The 16,960-nt window shown below is 43.8% G+C and overlaps 2 protein-coding genes across 4 annotated transcripts in view; one reads left to right on the top strand and one right to left on the bottom strand.

Moving 5' to 3' along the window:
- CUL5 (cullin 5) overlaps nucleotides 1-9,939 on the bottom strand; it is a 677,835-nt gene extending 667,896 nt beyond the window's left edge. Inside the window, exon 1 of one of the 2 annotated variants that reach the window (XM_085621507.1) lies at nucleotides 9,644-9,939. In XM_085621507.1, the coding sequence (XP_085477633.1) occupies nucleotides 9,644-9,745 (102 nt within the window). In that variant the 5' untranslated portion in view covers nucleotides 9,746-9,939. The remainder of the gene's footprint in view (nucleotides 1-9,643) is intronic. The other variant, XM_085621508.1, reaches the window with a different exon arrangement.
- Nucleotides 9,800-16,114, top strand: LOC146801969 (uncharacterized). Of its 2 annotated transcripts, none has more exons than XR_014967676.1 (2): nucleotides 9,800-9,925; nucleotides 15,969-16,105. XR_014967676.1 is itself a non-coding variant. In XM_085621509.1 (2 exons), the coding sequence occupies exons 1-2, from the start codon at nucleotides 11,642-11,644 to the stop codon at nucleotides 15,983-15,985; spliced, it is 1,260 nt and encodes a 419-aa protein (XP_085477635.1). In that variant the 5' UTR covers nucleotides 11,504-11,641; the 3' UTR covers nucleotides 15,986-16,114. The 2 variants fall into 2 exon arrangements, 1 of the variants encoding a protein (XP_085477635.1); XM_085621509.1 differs by lacking the exon at nucleotides 9,800-9,925 and adding an exon at nucleotides 11,504-12,884 and having other exon boundaries at nucleotides 15,969-16,114.
- The last annotated feature ends 846 nt before the right edge of the window (nucleotides 16,115-16,960 follow it).

Genomic DNA, 16,960 nt, shown 5'->3' with positions numbered 1-16,960 from the left:
TGGGCGCACTCGTTTTTAGGAGATAAACTGAGATTATGACGGTAGGCGTGCAATATTGCCTTATGCTTGCTTCATTCTACTCTGAAAATTATTCGAACCATTTTCGATGGTTCTAATAACATTCTATTTTTCAACCAGATGATCTATACACTGCACTTAAGGTGAATAGATTTCGTAGATTTGTATTGAGCGCAGAGGTAACGCTCGAATCTTTCTTCGCGATCATGGTGCTTCGTAGTCTTTTTTTAGTTTCTATGTCCACGCTTTACAGCGCGACTATTTACTCACCTGATACTGATGAACTACCAACTTCGACCGAGACATACTTCATCACGAACGTTTCTTCGAATCGGTAAGGACGTTATACTCTACGACCCCATTTCTATGGGCTTGCACTTAAAAATTTGACTGGAATGTAAGGTTTGTCCTTTATTTTCAGATCAGTAACACACTGCTCCAGTAACGGTTTTCACCGCCACCTGAACTGTTGTTATTAAGGTGAGCTTGGCTTTAAGCATTGAGTGTATCCAGACATAATGCTTCACACAACGTAGTTAATATAGAGTTTTTATTTCTGCAGATTCTTCCTCGTTAGCAACATGAGAATCGTGTAAAATGACATAACTGTCCAGGTACGAAATCGGGGCTCCTTGCATTATTTATCATTATTAATCCACAGAGAGATTAGTTGTTCTTATACTTACATTGTCTTGAACTCTCTTCACAGAATACAAACATGTAACTCATGTGAACTACTGAAAGGTATCGTATACCTCATTATTAAATTAAAAAACACGACATTCTGTTCACGCACCGTGCAGATTCTGACATACACTCTCCTTTCTTCTCCAACAGCTTACCCCTGAAGAAGGGACCACAAATGTCCCGAAATGCATTGGGTGTTTGAAAAATTATTTCATTAGTAACTTGTGTTTATTACTGTATAAATGTATACACATTGAATGATCATGTATATTGTGGAAGCTCACATGATAAAATTGCATATGATTATTGTTTATTTTGAAGTGAAATGAATTAAATGTTGAAACAATTTTATAGCTGTGCATATTGCAGTCCTGGTAAATTTTATACTAGGCCACCCCCTTTCCTTCATACTACGTGCCACGCAAGCATAAGGCAATATTGCACGCCTACCGTCATAATCTCAGTTTATCTCCTAAAAACGAGTGCGCCCACCACCCATTTTCAACGTTTTCACTTTTGCGACTTTGGTGGACTGCACCGCATAAAAATGTCTTTCGAATCTATCTCCAGTATTACTGAAAATCGAGCCACAACTAAAGTTTACACAACAGAAGACGCAAATGAAATTTACAACTTAATTAAGGAGACAAAATCATTTGACGCACAGAGCGGATCAGTCACACAACAATTACGCCAACTGGAATACCTCACCAGAAGAGAATTGAACCAACGTTTACACGCTTCTACACTTATACAATACCATCGAGTCAAACGGATCCCGCGTGGTTTAAGACTATCAATACGTCCAATGCTTTTCAGGCTTCAAAACAACCCACAATTCATGGAAAAATGGTACTCCATTTTAAATAAATGTTCTCTGGATCTGATACTGCTGATAATTGAGGAACTGTCCAAAACAATTCGGGATTTAGAAGAAGAAATAAACACTTTAAAAACTGAATTATCAACAAGAATGGAAGTTGAACCATGGGGACAATTCCTAGAAAGTCTCAACCTTAAACTAGAGAAATATGGAAAAGAGTTACAAGAAACCAAATTGCGAAAATTTAAGAGAGATACAATTGATTATAAGCTGAATGAAGTTTATACTTGGGCCGATGTATACACACAACGAAGATTTACCACCAAAAAAACCACCCAAGCATCCTCAGAGGAAAGTGTTGTATCCGATTCAGACATTGATACTCAGAGAGCTTCATTTACAGGCAGCGCCAGTTCAAAATCTACGACCAAACCACCAACAGAAAGTTCGTCAGGTGCAACACCTAGCACTTCAGGCTCTTCATCTTCTTTTTTGGACTCCAGCAGAGAGCAAGGGAGACCCCCAGACAAGAGTCAAACCAAAACAATCAGCGGTACCGAAAAACAAGGAGAGGAAAAGGACAAAGACAAAAGCAAAAAGGGCCTGAGGAGCCAAACAAAAGCCTCATCATAAATATCTCTTCTCTAAAACTAACATCGTTCGAGGAAAAAGTACTGAACAAAGGCACGTCCTTTGTGAGCACCTATAACAGCACAGAATTGGAGACAGAAGTAGCTCTATATAAATTCATGAGAATCTTGAGACTTCGTAACTTTTTCACCAACATTTGCCCCCAAGACACATCGGATAACTCTACTACAGATGTATCACTCCCAATTTTCAAACCAAAGAGCACTTTTGTTGCTCCAGTGTCCCACAAAACTCTGGACACATTTGAACTATTGGTACAACAAGACCTAAAAAAGATAAAATATTCTAGTAAAACAAACAATCTGAGTAGAGCGGAAAAAAGTGTTTTAATCAGACTCGCCAGAAACCCAACAATTACAATATCAAAAGCAGATAAAGGGGGAGGATTAGTAATCATGAACTCCGAGCATTACCAAAGGAAAGTTCTCGAACACATCACAAACGAAGACACTTATGGAAAACTTGATAAAGACCCTACAAAGGAAATTTCCAACAATCTCAATCTCATGTTGGATAAAGCGGAAGAACTTAATTGGATTGACCTACCAACCAAAAAATACCTTTGGACTGACTTCCCAAGGAGACCCAAAATTTACCTACTACCAAAGATCCACAAAAATTTGATGGATCCTCCATTTAGACCTATCGTCTCCGGATGCGACTCAATATTTGAAAAACCAGGCAGGTTTATCGATACATTCTTACAGTCATTTGTTCAAAATTGGGAGACTTACATTGAAGATACTACGGACTTCCTGAGAAACTTACAAATGTTTAATCACCTAAATACAGAAAATTGGATTTTATGCACTATTGATGTAGTAGCATTATACACTTCGATACCACATGCTAACGGAATTGAAGCAGTTGAATGGGCTTTATTGCAACAAGAAAATACACAAATACCTAAGCATTTCATTATACAACTACTGGAGTTTTGCTTACAAAACAGCTACTTTTGTTGGGAAGAAAAGTTCTACATACAACTAAATGGAACATCTATGGGATTTCCAGGAGCACCAGCATACGCTAATACGTATATGGCAAAATTCGAACATGACTATATCCTCCGGGACCCCACATGGAAAGAAGGTCTTATATTCTTCAAACGCTTCATAGACGACATCTTCCTCATTTGGAATCAGTCAGAACCAGAACTTATCAACAACATACGTACACTTAACCTGATCGATCCTCGAATTCAATTCACTCATACAATAAGCCGCAAATCTATTGCTTTTTTAGACGTATGGATTGACATTGGACAAGGCGAAATACAAACGAGTGTGTACAAAAAACCAACAGACAGAAATAATGCTCTGCTTTTCAGCAGTTTCCATCCTCCTTCGTTGATCCGGAATCTACCAGTGTCCCAATTTTTGCGAACGAGAAGAATTTCTTCTACAGATATGGCATGTGAATCCACATGGCATCAACAAATAACGAACCATACAGACAGAGGATATCCTGAGAAACTTGTTTTAGAACAACTAAACAAAGTCAAGACCCGACCACGTGAAGAGTTGCTGAAGAAAGTTCCAAAAGACACGAGCACACGTACAGTTTTTGTCTCTAAATACTCCACAGCATCCAGGAAGATTAAACAAACTATCAACAAGCACTGGAACTTACTCCAATTGGAAACGGACTTCAAAGATCTCTTCAAAGAGAAACCACTATTCGCCTTCACAAGAGCCCAAAACTTGAAAGAATTATTATCCAAAAAACAAAAACCAATAAGGTCTCTTGAACCAAGTAAAGGCACACAGAAATGCTGGAACTGCACACATTGCAACAATGTAATAACAGGTGATACTTTATTGCATCCATCCACGGGTCAAAAAATTAAAATTCACAGCAACACAACATGTAACTCAGAAAATGTTATTTACACAATAAAATGCCCTTGTGGGCTACTATACGTCGGTAAAACAGAGAGGAAAATGAAAATCAGATTGACGGAACATAAAAGCAAAATACGCACCAAAAGCACGACGTCTAGCTTAGCGACACACTGGGAGGAATCACGGCACCAAATTGCCCAACTGAAATTTCAGATCATCGAAGAAGTACCAAAACACACAGATCGCGACAATTCAAAGTATCTTTTACAAAGAGAGGCATTCTGGATTAAGAAGCTTAAAACTCTTACTCCGCACGGACTCAACGACAAATTTGAGATGGCTTGCTTTCTTTAAAAGAATATTCATATCTGATACTTGTACTCCACCCTGGGACCCCGACTCAATATGAAAGCACTTTAACTTCATAATGCATTCAACCCACGTTTATTTCCTACCTGACATTACACGCACATATATTTCCCCACACACTGGTCCTTTTTTTCTGAACTCCCTTAGACATAGACCATAAAACGTAATATTTGATTATGATCATGTTTTTTATTTGTTGACGTTATGTTTGACCATATGATTCATATGTATTATTTGATTATGTTTAAATTGATATACTGTTGCTGACATTCAGCGTATAAACTACGCTCACTCACACTATTTTATGAAGCCAGGTACACTCTGGCGGTCACATAATTTATATACATCCATCAACAACATTCGTTCAGGTTCCATTTTTTTCAGAACTTTATTGACATACGACCCGGGCACACTAAGCATGCTTCATCGCGTCTTCATTCTACTCTGAAAATTATTCGAACCATTTTCGATGGTTCTAATAACATTCTATTTTTCAACCAGATGATCTATACACTGCACTTAAGGTGAATAGATTTCGTAGATTTGTATTGAGCGCAGAGGTAACGCTCGAATCTTTCTTCGCGATCATGGTGCTTCGTAGTCTTTTTTTAGTTTCTATGTCCACGCTTTACAGCGCGACTATTTACTCACCTGATACTGATGAACTACCAACTTCGACCGAGACATACTTCATCACGAACGTTTCTTCGAATCGGTAAGGACGTTATACTCTACGACCCCATTTCTATGGGCTTGCACTTAAAAATTTGACTGGAATGTAAGGTTTGTCCTTTATTTTCAGATCAGTAACACACTGCTCCAGTAACGGTTTTCACCGCCACCTGAACTGTTGTTATTAAGGTGAGCTTGGCTTTAAGCATTGAGTGTATCCAGACATAATGCTTCACACAACGTAGTTAATATAGAGTTTTTATTTCTGCAGATTCTTCCTCGTTAGCAACATGAGAATCGTGTAAAATGACATAACTGTCCAGGTACGAAATCGGGGCTCCTTGCATTATTTATCATTATTAATCCACAGAGAGATTAGTTGTTCTTATACTTACATTGTCTTGAACTCTCTTCACAGAATACAAACATGTAACTCATGTGAACTACTGAAAGGTATCGTATACCTCATTATTAAATTAAAAAACACGACATTCTGTTCACGCACCGTGCAGATTCTGACATACACTCTCCTTTCTTCTCCAACAGCTTACCCCTGAAGAAGGGACCACAAATGTCCCGAAATGCATTGGGTGTTTGAAAAATTATTTCATTAGTAACTTGTGTTTATTACTGTATAAATGTATACACATTGAATGATCATGTATATTGTGGAAGCTCACATGATAAAATTGCATATGATTATTGTTTATTTTGAAGTGAAATGAATTAAATGTTGAAACAATTTTATAGCTGTGCATATTGCAGTCCTGATATTTTAACCCGGACATAGAGAACTACTACTTCTATTCTCACACACACTCCACATATTCTTGCATCGACTACATACTTAATACTCACATCTTATTTTAATCCTTAGAATGTGTGTGAAGTTATCTTCTTGTTCTAAGACATTTGCTTTGTGAAAAAGCATCAACAAAAAGAACTTGCAATGGTGTTAAGTGTTATTTGCGCTCTATGATATCCAACACATCCCTCTGAGATTTGAGCCAATCTATCTTGTTAGTTCAGGCTGAGGGGGGTTGTGCAGAACTGGGGGGGGGGGGAGGGGGGGAGTTAAGAATGATGGAGTCTGAACTAACACAGGGTGATGGAGCAGGGGTGGAGTAGACACACTGGATAGCTATCCGATTGCTTCCTTTTGTAGACTGACATGAGGAGTTAGGATAGTTTGTTACCTTCTTAACGGATTTATCTTAATCATAGGTTTAAAAAGCCATGGTATTCTACCTCTATCTTGTCATCAGAAACCCCATAATTCTCTTTCTTTCATATACCCTCCCCCTCTTTGTATTCCCATCCCTGCTTCCAACTTTTTGTTCATTTCCCAGCTTATTCCTTTTGAAAAGTGTTGAAAGTGATTTTTATTTGTTGAGTACCATAGAAAGTCACACATTTTTTGGGATAACCTTAGTCCAAAATAGGCCAGATCAGAGGGGGTCATGAAATGAAATATTTATGTGCAATGTTTGACAATAGTTTCATGTATGATGGAATCCATTGTACCCTTACTAATAAGTTCTTCTTTTCAACAAAAAGCATATATAAATATAAATAAAATAGACCATTGGAACCCAATGTTGGTGAATGAGGTTTGTGTCCATGTTACATGCAGTGAATCAAAATACATTTGTGCATAAAAGAGCCACTTCTCTAACCTATCGTAAGTTAGTAAACAACTTGCCAGACCCCACATTAGCGCTTCGACAGAAATGGGTCGCAGATTTGGGAGAAGTGGATTATGAAGAGTGGCAAGAGACACCATCGTCCCCTCGAGAAGTCGCAATACCGGCACGCTTGCGGTTGATACAACTCAAAGTGCTTCACCGCACGTATTACACCAGAGTGACCCTCTTCAAAATAGGGATGGCTGTACATCACTTCTACCTGCGGGACTGTGGGGAGAAGGGTACTTTCTACCATACTGTGTGGGAATGTCCGAAGATTAGGGCGTACTGGGTCAAGATAACGAGGACAGTGTCTCAAACTGTGGAGGAATCGTTGATCCCGGAGCCGAAACGGTGCTTACTAAATATTTGGGAACCGAATGATCTAACCCACCCGACACAGGACTGGGCAACACTAGGAATCATGTTTGCTAAAAGGAACATTGCGAGGAGGTGGGGATCCGGTGAATCTCCCACGTTGCAGGACTGGTGTAGCGATATGGATGAAGCTATGGTGGCGGAAAGAGCGGTGTATGTGCATCGGGGGTGCCCTCAAAAATGGGAAAGAATCTGGGGAAAATTGAATAAATTCAGAGGGTATATATGCGAACCACCACGACTGGAGGCGAACCGAATGTCTGATTAGGAGTGGGGGGAGGAAAGTGTCGGGGTTGTTGTACTGTGGGGTCCCGGTTGATGCTCTGGAAGTCTCGTATAACTGTTTCGTTGACAATACTAAAGAAGGATTGGTGTGGATGAAGAATAACTATGTATGCCATGTGTTTTTGTCATGCTTATTGTTTTAAAAAAAAAAAAAATTGGAAAAATAATACATTTAAACATTCAATGGTTAGCTTGAAATGTGGTTTGAATTAAAGCTATTAAGCCATAAGGGGTCATCGCTGGGTGCCGTCTATAAGGCTGTCAGTTTTGTTTTCCAAGACACCCAATCTAACAATTAAACAAGTGTTCGCAAATGTTGCCACAAAAGTCAATAAATAGGAAAGTGGCACGATAATGCAACAGAAACAAGACTGTGGCTTCCATTGTTTATTTAAGCGTGGCGTTTGGGGAGTGCGGTTGGGGAAGTGCGTAGCTGTTCTGCCTGCAAAACCAGCAGACCAAAAGTCATGAACAAAGTGCAAACAAACTATAAATAAAACACCACAAGTAGGATTACATGAAATAGGGCCAGTCCTTATGGGAGGTTACAAAAGCAAAGAGGAACTACTGAACACATTAATCAATGAATGAAAAGCATTTACAAAAGACAGTCAAAGCAGCCAATTGAAAACATGGGTTTGGCAATGGGCGGAGCTTCAAACCCATATCTTAAACATAGCATGTCTTGAAGAGTTAGCGTAAGCACTGCCTAAGCGAGACTAAAAAAGGATGGTGGTGTTTAGTCAACCACAGACGACGCCGGGGGGGGGGGGGGGGGGGGGTCATTTCCTCACAACAGGGGCTGCACATGTAGGGGGGGGGTCAAGTCCCACCACAGGGGCTGCACAAGAACAGGGGAGGGATGCTGAGTCAGGGGCCACACAAGGGTGCGTGTTGATCCAGCTATGGGGGGGGGGATGAACGATGGGAGGGTACCAAGCCTTCCACAGGGGCTGCACAACAGGGAGAGAGGTGTTGAGTCCACCACAGGTGCTGCAGAAGAGATGTGCTGAACCCAGCAAGGGCCCAAACAGAGTTGAAGGGGTGTTGAGATCATCAGAGGGGGAGAGAGCTGCCGAGCCTACCGAGGGGGTGGAGGGATGTTGATCCAACCACAGGTACTGGTACTGCACAGTGGCGGTGGCGGGCTTTCTTGGGATTAACACAATAGGGAGAAGGTGTCAAAGCCACCACAGGGGCCATACAATGGGGATGGGTGGTGTTGAGCCCAACTCAGGGACCGCACAATGACGGTGTCGAGCCCACCACGGGGGGGGGGGGGGGGGGGGGGAGGGGGGGTACTCAATGGGGCGTGGTCGAGAACATCACAGGGGACACACAAGGGGGGTTGCAGTCCACAACACTTGGGCAGCGAGGAGGGGAACAAACCAGAGTGGCAGCAGTTCCACTAGTGTGCAGCATAGGGGTGAAGCAAGAAATTAACCCACAGAAGCAGTATGGGAGAAGGGAGCAAGCAGATCCACCAGAGACGCATCAAGAGCGACCCTACCATGGATGCAGCAAGGGGTTAGAGACTACCAGAGAGCAAAAACACCAGATCGACAATAGGAGGAAGGTCCACTAAAGTGGCAGGTGCATGGGAGGCAGATTCACCATAGAAATAAGCCAGGCAGTAGCAGTTAAAGATCTCCCCCCCCCCCCCCCCCAAAGCATGGAAGGACACATAAGAAGTACAACTAAAACCCTAATAACTAAGGCTGCGTTGTCCAACAGAGGAGCAGTAAATACGGTATCAATGCCAGAAAGATAAAGATGAGCGGTGGTGGGAAGGTAGCGGACTTGAGTCCAGTAGGACGCAGCAAGTGGGAACTGGGTCTGGTTGAGATGCACCAAGTAAAGGACTCAGTTAAGGTGGATCGAAAAGAGTGTACTGAAGAGAAGCGATAAATTCGTGTCTACATGAAAGTTGCAGGTTCCCAAGCGGAGTTTGAGAGGCAGACAATGTAGTTATTAAAGTAATGCTAGCTTGCAGAGAAGAATAAAGAACTGACAAGGATGGTAGCGTGCAGCAAGACTGACAGGACTAGCTAGAATAAGCAGCTGAGTGTCAGGCAGCAGCGGGAGTTCGGCAGGGACCAGAGGCTTTTGACATGAGATGACAGTTGTCAACAGGGGGTCAGAATGGTAACAGCATAGTGAGGTGTTCCGCTAGACAGCTCTATTGCCAGCGCATATATGAGGTAGGAGCTCCAGTTCTTTGCTTTCCTTACCTTTAACAGATTAGACGTCGCCATGTTCCCTGACGTTCTCGTCTCGCGAGATCCCGCGAGCTTGAGCGGCATGCGATTCCTCCTCCCCCTAAGCGTGTTCATCTGCCACGAGCGCTGATGGTGGAACGAGTAGTGAGCAGAACCATACTGGCGACCTTTCGCGAGACCTATGTCATGGGGGTATCGCGTGGCTGAAAATTTGAGACGGAGCTGTAAAAGCTTGGTCCTGCCTGGCAACACCGGTCTGGCGGGTCTTTACGTAATGCGAGAGACGTTTTTGATGTACGTGTGGGTGTGCGCCGCCTGCTGTTGAGATACAACGCCGGTCGTTGCGTCCGCCTTAACGTGAAAGCCATTTCAGAGTCAGGCAACTGTTAGTGTTAGCAATTAAGTTGTAATACCCGAAGGGACGGTGGGATACAAGTAAGAGTATTGATGGCGGGTTCTTGTGACTAATTATGGGTAGCGCGAAGAACTTGTGCTCAGTGACTGTACGTTTGCGGCCACATTATAGTAATGAGGTTTTCAGGTAGGCAGGGCTTCCGACTCTGCTACCAGTATTTTTAAATTCTAATCTTTTTCAAAATTAACGTGTTTGAAAACTGTTAAGACTTAAAGACTACGTGGGTGTTCCACGCATGTGAGCCCCGACTATGTTCCTATACTGTTGATTTGAGCTGCGTCTTCCATATTATCGGTCAGAGGATGCTGTTGCCACCCCTAGTCCATTCTCTCTTTCTAGGTACTTTTCTACTTCTCTTTTTAGGTCGGAGTCCGACCAGTGACACCTAACTCTAGAGTTAAAGTATAGCCGCAATGCCAAATGGCTCGAGGATTTTTTTAGTTGATGTCTTCTATTTTATTAGGTAATCATCTAGATGACAGTGGTGAGCCAATGACGCCCTGTAATCGGGAAACAACTTTCCCAGTGGAAACTAAATTTTCCAGTTCCGGTTTTTGATCCAACATATGGGTGCATTTTGGGAGTTGTAGCGTCCTACCCAGCCTGGGCACCTGCTAATGACTACCCCACACACGGATCTTAGTATAACATGTTTTTTTATTCTTCTGCAGGTAACTTCAAACTCAACATTCTAATTCTATATCAGGACAGGAGGCTCCGATTATGCTTTCTCATTTCTTTATTAGAAATGCTCAGCAGCCAATCAGAAAACAGTATATAACGAAAAAACTACAATACCCATAAACACCAGGGTATGATGTAGCTAACCATAGAGACTCATACTACAAAAGGTCCTGAGGAAAGTATCCTATCCTCTTTCTTTGCTGCTCCGCAGCCAGTTAAGTGCTTATATTTGCTTATTTCTTAATATATAGTACTGTGGTTGTTTCTAATGTCAGCGCGTGCTTTGTAGGCGATTTGTTCTTGCCTTTGTTGACATTCCGCATTGCTGGTTACTTGGTTACGAGCCGCGCTGCGGTCTCGAGGCGGCGCTTTGTTTTCCTTGGGTTTTTTCTTTCTTTCAGGTGTTTTCGAGCCGCGCGCTGTAGCGGCTTTCTAGCGGGGCGTGTGTTCACCCCCCGGCGTTCGGGCGCTTCGCGCCTTCCTTTATTGTTTGTGGAGCGGGAGACAGGGGCCAGAGGACTCGCGCTGTGCGCGACCTCATTTCTATGTTTAACGGAGGCGGCTGTTACCGCGCATGCGCGGCGGCCATTTTAATGCTTTTTTCTACGCATTGGATATGAGAAGGTTGTTTTCACACACCACTGCCCACAGCCTCACGTTTTTGGTCCCGTTTTGACGCCCTCTGCATATTAAAGTGTGTTCGGCTGTACAATTACGCATAGGCTCTGCCTAGAGTGTTGTTTTTTCGCAGCAAGCCCTCCCTCCACATTTAAATTAGTTATAACAGTGTAGACAGATTTCTTTCTGTACTGTTGGCTTGCTGAGGGGTTTTTGCACTCCCCCTGCATTGTGCCATTGGCATTTAATAATTTTGTCATCTGGTGGGCTATACTGTAACACTTTGTGTCACAATGAATGATTACTTTGAAGAAGATGACTATTACTATGAGGATGACGCCTCTGGTTTTTCGGAACAAGATTTAGTGGAGGCTTTAGACCAGGGTGTACAACACTCAGTGAATAAGGCACTTGTGTGTGCTATAAATCCATTGAAGCGTCACTTGACTCAGTACGCCAAGAAACAAGGTTGGTTACCCGCCTCACGTACGTCCTCTGAGACTCTGCATAATCCTCATAAATCAGATTTTAAGAAACTGGCCAAGTCTTTTGCTGATCAGTCTCCTAAATTAACCTCACGGGGTGCTTCGGCCTCCACCAGCTTGGTCTTGGACACTGAAGGTACTCACTCCTCAGCTTCCACTGATCCAGATGTTCCTCCACCTCGTAAAAAGTCACGTAAAGAACATTACGTTGATGCCCCTTCTCGTCCCCCTGTTTTGACATTTGAGCCTTCTGACATTGTTCACCCTCACTCTTCTTCTTGGCTTCCATCCCCGGCGGTGGCAGAGTATATTCAGGCTCACATCAGGCAACCTTTTGAAATGGATGTGAGGGCCCGCCTTCGGTCTGAGTGTCCGCGTCCGGATCTGGCGGACCATTTAGCTGACACTCCAGATCTGGACCCTACAATGGTTTCTTATTTGAAAAAATATGCTAAAGACCCCAAGAAGGGTCTGGATCGATCTTGGCGCTCCTGCCAAGATAAGTTGCTAGACTTACTAGGGCCTCTTGCAAAAATTTTGGATCTCGGATTCTTGGCTAAAGAGTCTTCAGCCCTTGTCAACCCAGATGAACTCATAGAATGGGCTCAAAGGGCTATTTGCCAATTGGGCAATGCAAATTGTGCCATTTCAAGTGAGCGCCGTCGCTCTATTCTTCTTAAGTTAGACCCTAAGCTAGCGGAACTTTCGTCTTCCGAGTCCGGTCCTGTCGCTCAGGGACTTCTTTTTGGGCATCCTTTTTTAAAGGAGCTCACTAAGTTTGTGGCAACATTCAGTGGCCTAGACAAAGCTCAATCTTCCCTGCGACGAGCTTTTCGACCGTTTTTTGCCAGGGCCGGACGACATCGGGGACGATCGTTCGGCCGTGGCTCCCAGAATTCTCAAAGGGGATTCCAGTCCCACAGAGGCGGTGGACAAGATTCCGGTTTCAGCTCCCGTGCTCAATTCTATCGCTCTCGTAAGGGGAGAGGGCAATTTAAAAAGGGACATTACGGAGGACATCAAGGTGGATACCACGATTCCACAACTTCAGGTGAGCTTGATTCCAGCTTCTTCTGTGGTTCTGGGGGGTCGAATTCAATCTTTTCTCCACAATTGGCGTTTGATCTCCAAAGATGCATGGGTACTGCAAACCGTTCAGGGTTTTCACATAGAATTTTATCAGTCCCTGCATCAACCCCTCCTTCCTCCTCCTCTGCATTTTTCTCTTCCAGATCAGGATTTTATTTCCGCAGAAATTCAGTCCCTCCTGGCAAAAGGGGCACTCAGACAGACTGTTCGCCATCCCCAGGGGTTCGTCAGCACGGTCTTTTTGGTGCAGAAAAAAGGGGGCGGCTCTCGCCTTGTTCTCAATCTAAAAGAGTTCAACGGAGGTGTCGTGTACAGACACTTCAAGATGGAGGGAATTCACTTGTTACGCGATCTGCTTCGCGAGGGGGATTGGATGGTTCGCCTAGACCTCAAAGATGCGTATTTGTCAATCCCCATCTTCAAGCCTCATCGGCGATTCCTACAATTTCGGTGGCAGGGGATTTGGTACGAGTACAAAGTTCTCCCGTTCGGCCTCTCGTCAGCACCTTGGTGCTTCACGAAACTTCTGAGGCCCGTCGTGGAATGCTTACGCGCTCGGGGAGTCCGCTTAATAATATATCTGGACGACATTCTCATTCTGGCAGACTGTCCCCTCAAGGTGGTGACTCACCTGGAATGGACCATAGATCTTTTGCAATCTGGGTTTTCTGATCAACCCTCAAAAGTCAATCTTGACTCCATCACAGATAATAGACTTTCTGGGTTTTCAGATCAATTCAATTTCATGTCAATTTCTCTTGCCCAATCAAAAAATTCGGTACATCAAGAGGGAGTTGAATTCAGTTATTTCCAAACAGACTGTGTCACTGAGGTCGTTAGCACGAGTTGTCGGTCTGTTAGCATCCTCCATCCAAGCGATTTTCCCGGGCCCTCTGCACTACAGAGCTCTTCAACGTTTGAAAATACGTCATCTCCAGAGGGGTCTTCGTTATTCCGATCTCATTCCTCTTTCAGAAGAGGCAAAGACGGAGTTGCAATGGTAGTTGGACCACATGGAGGCTTGGAATGGTCGAGCCCTATTCGGGTCATCTCCGGATCTGGTGATCGAGTCCGATGCCAGCCTGTGGGGTTGGGGAGCCCGGTGCGGTCCAGTCTCGACGGGGGGTCGTTGGTCCTCCCAGGAGTTGTCTCTCCATATCAATTGCCTGGAACTTCTGGCGGGATCGTTTGCGATCCGTTGCTTTTCGCCTCTTCGTTCCAATTGTTGCATCCTTCTCCGCATGGACAACATTTCGGCGGTCAGGTATGTCAACAAGTTGGGGGGCACGAAGTCCAAATTATTAGCGGAGATCGCCAAGGATTTTTGGCACTTTTGTCTGCAACAAAAGATCACGATTATTGCCGAATACCTTCCTGGTCGCCAAAACCAGATTGCGGATTGGAATTCACGCCATCTGCGGGATTTCAGCGACTGGCGTCTTCATCCTCGCATCTTCCGTTCTCTCCAACGGATTTGGGGTCATTGTCATTTAGACCTGTTTGCATCTCGTCTGAACACTCAACTTCCAATGTTTTTCAGCTGGAGACCGGACCCTCTGGCTCTGGCCACGGATGCGTTTCTCCAGACTTGGCCGTCGGTCCTGGCTACGCCTTTCCCCCGTTCATGATGATTCCCAGGGTCTTGGCTTGCGCGAAACGGTTTCAATCCGACTTGATCCTGATTGCTCCTCTGTGGAGAGCTCAAGCGTGGTTCCCGGTTCTCCTGGAAATGTGTTGCGCAGTCCCTCTCCTTCTTCCCCAGAAGTGGAACCTGTTGCTGGATCCTCTCGGCAATCCGCATCCCCTGATTCTGTCGGGCACTCTCCTTCTGCTAGCGTGGCGAATTTCGGGGATCGCTGGTCGCTCCCAGGCCTTTCTCTTGACGCTTCCAAATTTATCAGTGACGCCTGGTCCCCCAATACTCATAAGCGATACCGAGGGTCATGGAAGCGATGGTGTGACTGGTGTATTCAACTGGAGGCTGATCCCTCTTCAGCGGATATCTCTTTAATCCTTAATTTTCTTGCCTCCTCTGGTTTGGCTTATTGCACTGTCAACAATTTTCGTTCTGCCATTTCGGCGGCTCACATTCCAATCGATGGTAAACCTGCGGGTGAACATCCTCTGATTACCAAATTGCTTAGGGGTATTCGTCTTTCGAAACCTCCTACTCCCAAATACGCGTCTTTATGGGATGTTTCTGTGGTTTTGCGATTTCTGGAATCATGGCCTTCCAACTCTTTACTTTCTCGTAAACAACTGTCAGCTAAGTTGACCATGTTGCTTTGTCTCGTTTATTGCAAACGAATTTCGGATGTGCGTGCTTTGGATTTGGCGGGTCGCAGTTTTACACCTGAGGGTGTCTCTTTTCGCCTTTCCAGACGTACCAAGACGAATATTTCTGAAATTACCTATCCGGCTTTTCCCACTCATCCCAACCTTTGTGTTGTTCAGTGTGTCAAGGATTACGAGGTAAGTACTGCTCCTTTACGTTCGGATATGCATGGTCAATTACTAATTGCTTTGCAGAAGCCCTTTCGTCCTGTTACCCCAGCTACTCTAGCTCGCTGGGTCAGATGGCTCATGTCGGAAGCTGGCATTGATGTTTCTATTTTTGGGGCTCATTCGGCACGTGGGGCTATGGCTTCTAAGGCTTTTTCCATGGGTGTTACTTTGTTTGACATCATGAAGGCCGCAGACTGGTCTTCTGACTCAGTGTTTAAAACTTACTACTTTAAACCTATTGATCATATTGCTTCTGTAGTGGTGGATCAGCTTTGAACAAGCATAATCGGAGCCTCCTGTCCTGACATAGAATTAAAAATTTGCGAACATACGTGACAAGAATTTTCAATTCTATTAAGGACAAGGAGGCGAGGATTATCCCACCCGTGATTATCTTTTGCACATGTTATGCAATTATATTGTGTTTTTTCTGCACATGTTTATTGTTTAATGCAATGTATTTTTTCTCTACCCCCCCCCCTCTATTTCTGACTTCATTCCTGTTATTGGATGTTTATTACGGCTGTATGTCTCTTTTCAGGTTCCGATCCTAAGTGACGATTGCTGCTCCTTCTGGTTTATCCGATTTGAAGCCTTCCTGTCTCCATGGATTTTTTGGCTGCAGACTCCTGTTTGGTTAGAAGTGGACTTCTTCTGTATCCCTGCTGTTCTTCGTTTTCTGGGACTTACTGCTTTGACTTGAACTGTTACTTTCCTCAGGACCTTTTGTAGTATGAGTCTCTATGGTTAGCTACGTCATACCCTGGTGTTTATGGGTATTGTAGTTTTTTCGTTATATACTGTTTTCTGATTGGCTGCTGAGCATTTCTAATAAAGAAATGAGAAAGCATAATCCTCGCCTCCTTGTCCTTAATAGAATTGAAAATTCTTGTCACGTATGTTCGCAAATTTTTAAACCTGCATTCACTTCACTACTCTCTAAAACTTATGTCACAGTTCATACAGAGTCCATTCAGGAGCCAAAAAGGTTATGTCATTGCTAACTCACACAATGCTACACCTCTGCTTCTGTTAAATACAAAAACATTTTTTACAAATATATACTATCATAACTCTTCAATGAATCTTCATGGTGCTCTGATCACATGTCATGAGCGTTTCTTTGGCAATTGGGAACAGGCATTCTTCCATAGATCTGCGTCAGCGATGTAGGAACAGCAGCAGTTAGAGGGTCTTAAGTTATCCTTTCAGACCCGGTCTCTACATTGGCATCTATGCCTGATGAGACACGTTGGAAATGCAAGGAATTTCGCATAATGGACTTCCCAGGATGCTGGGCAGCTACCATGTGTGACAACATGAAATGGCTGAGCATCAGATTTCCGTTTTATAGGCCGACGGACAAGCATGTGATCTCCTCCAGTAAATGTAATGGCTTTTGCATATCAGCACTTGTACTGCACAGCATCAAATTTTTAACAACATGAGCAGGGATGATTGGCGGGCAGTTAGGAATCTACAAAACAACCCTTTGATCACTACAAAATCAGCGGACAAGGGTGGTGCGTGGTT

The sequence above is a fragment of the Triturus cristatus genome, chromosome 8, assembly GCF_964204655.1.
Source record: "Triturus cristatus chromosome 8, aTriCri1.1, whole genome shotgun sequence".
Lineage (NCBI taxonomy): Eukaryota > Metazoa > Chordata > Amphibia > Caudata > Salamandridae > Triturus > Triturus cristatus.
This window is presented reverse-complemented; position numbering and strand designations above follow the sequence as displayed.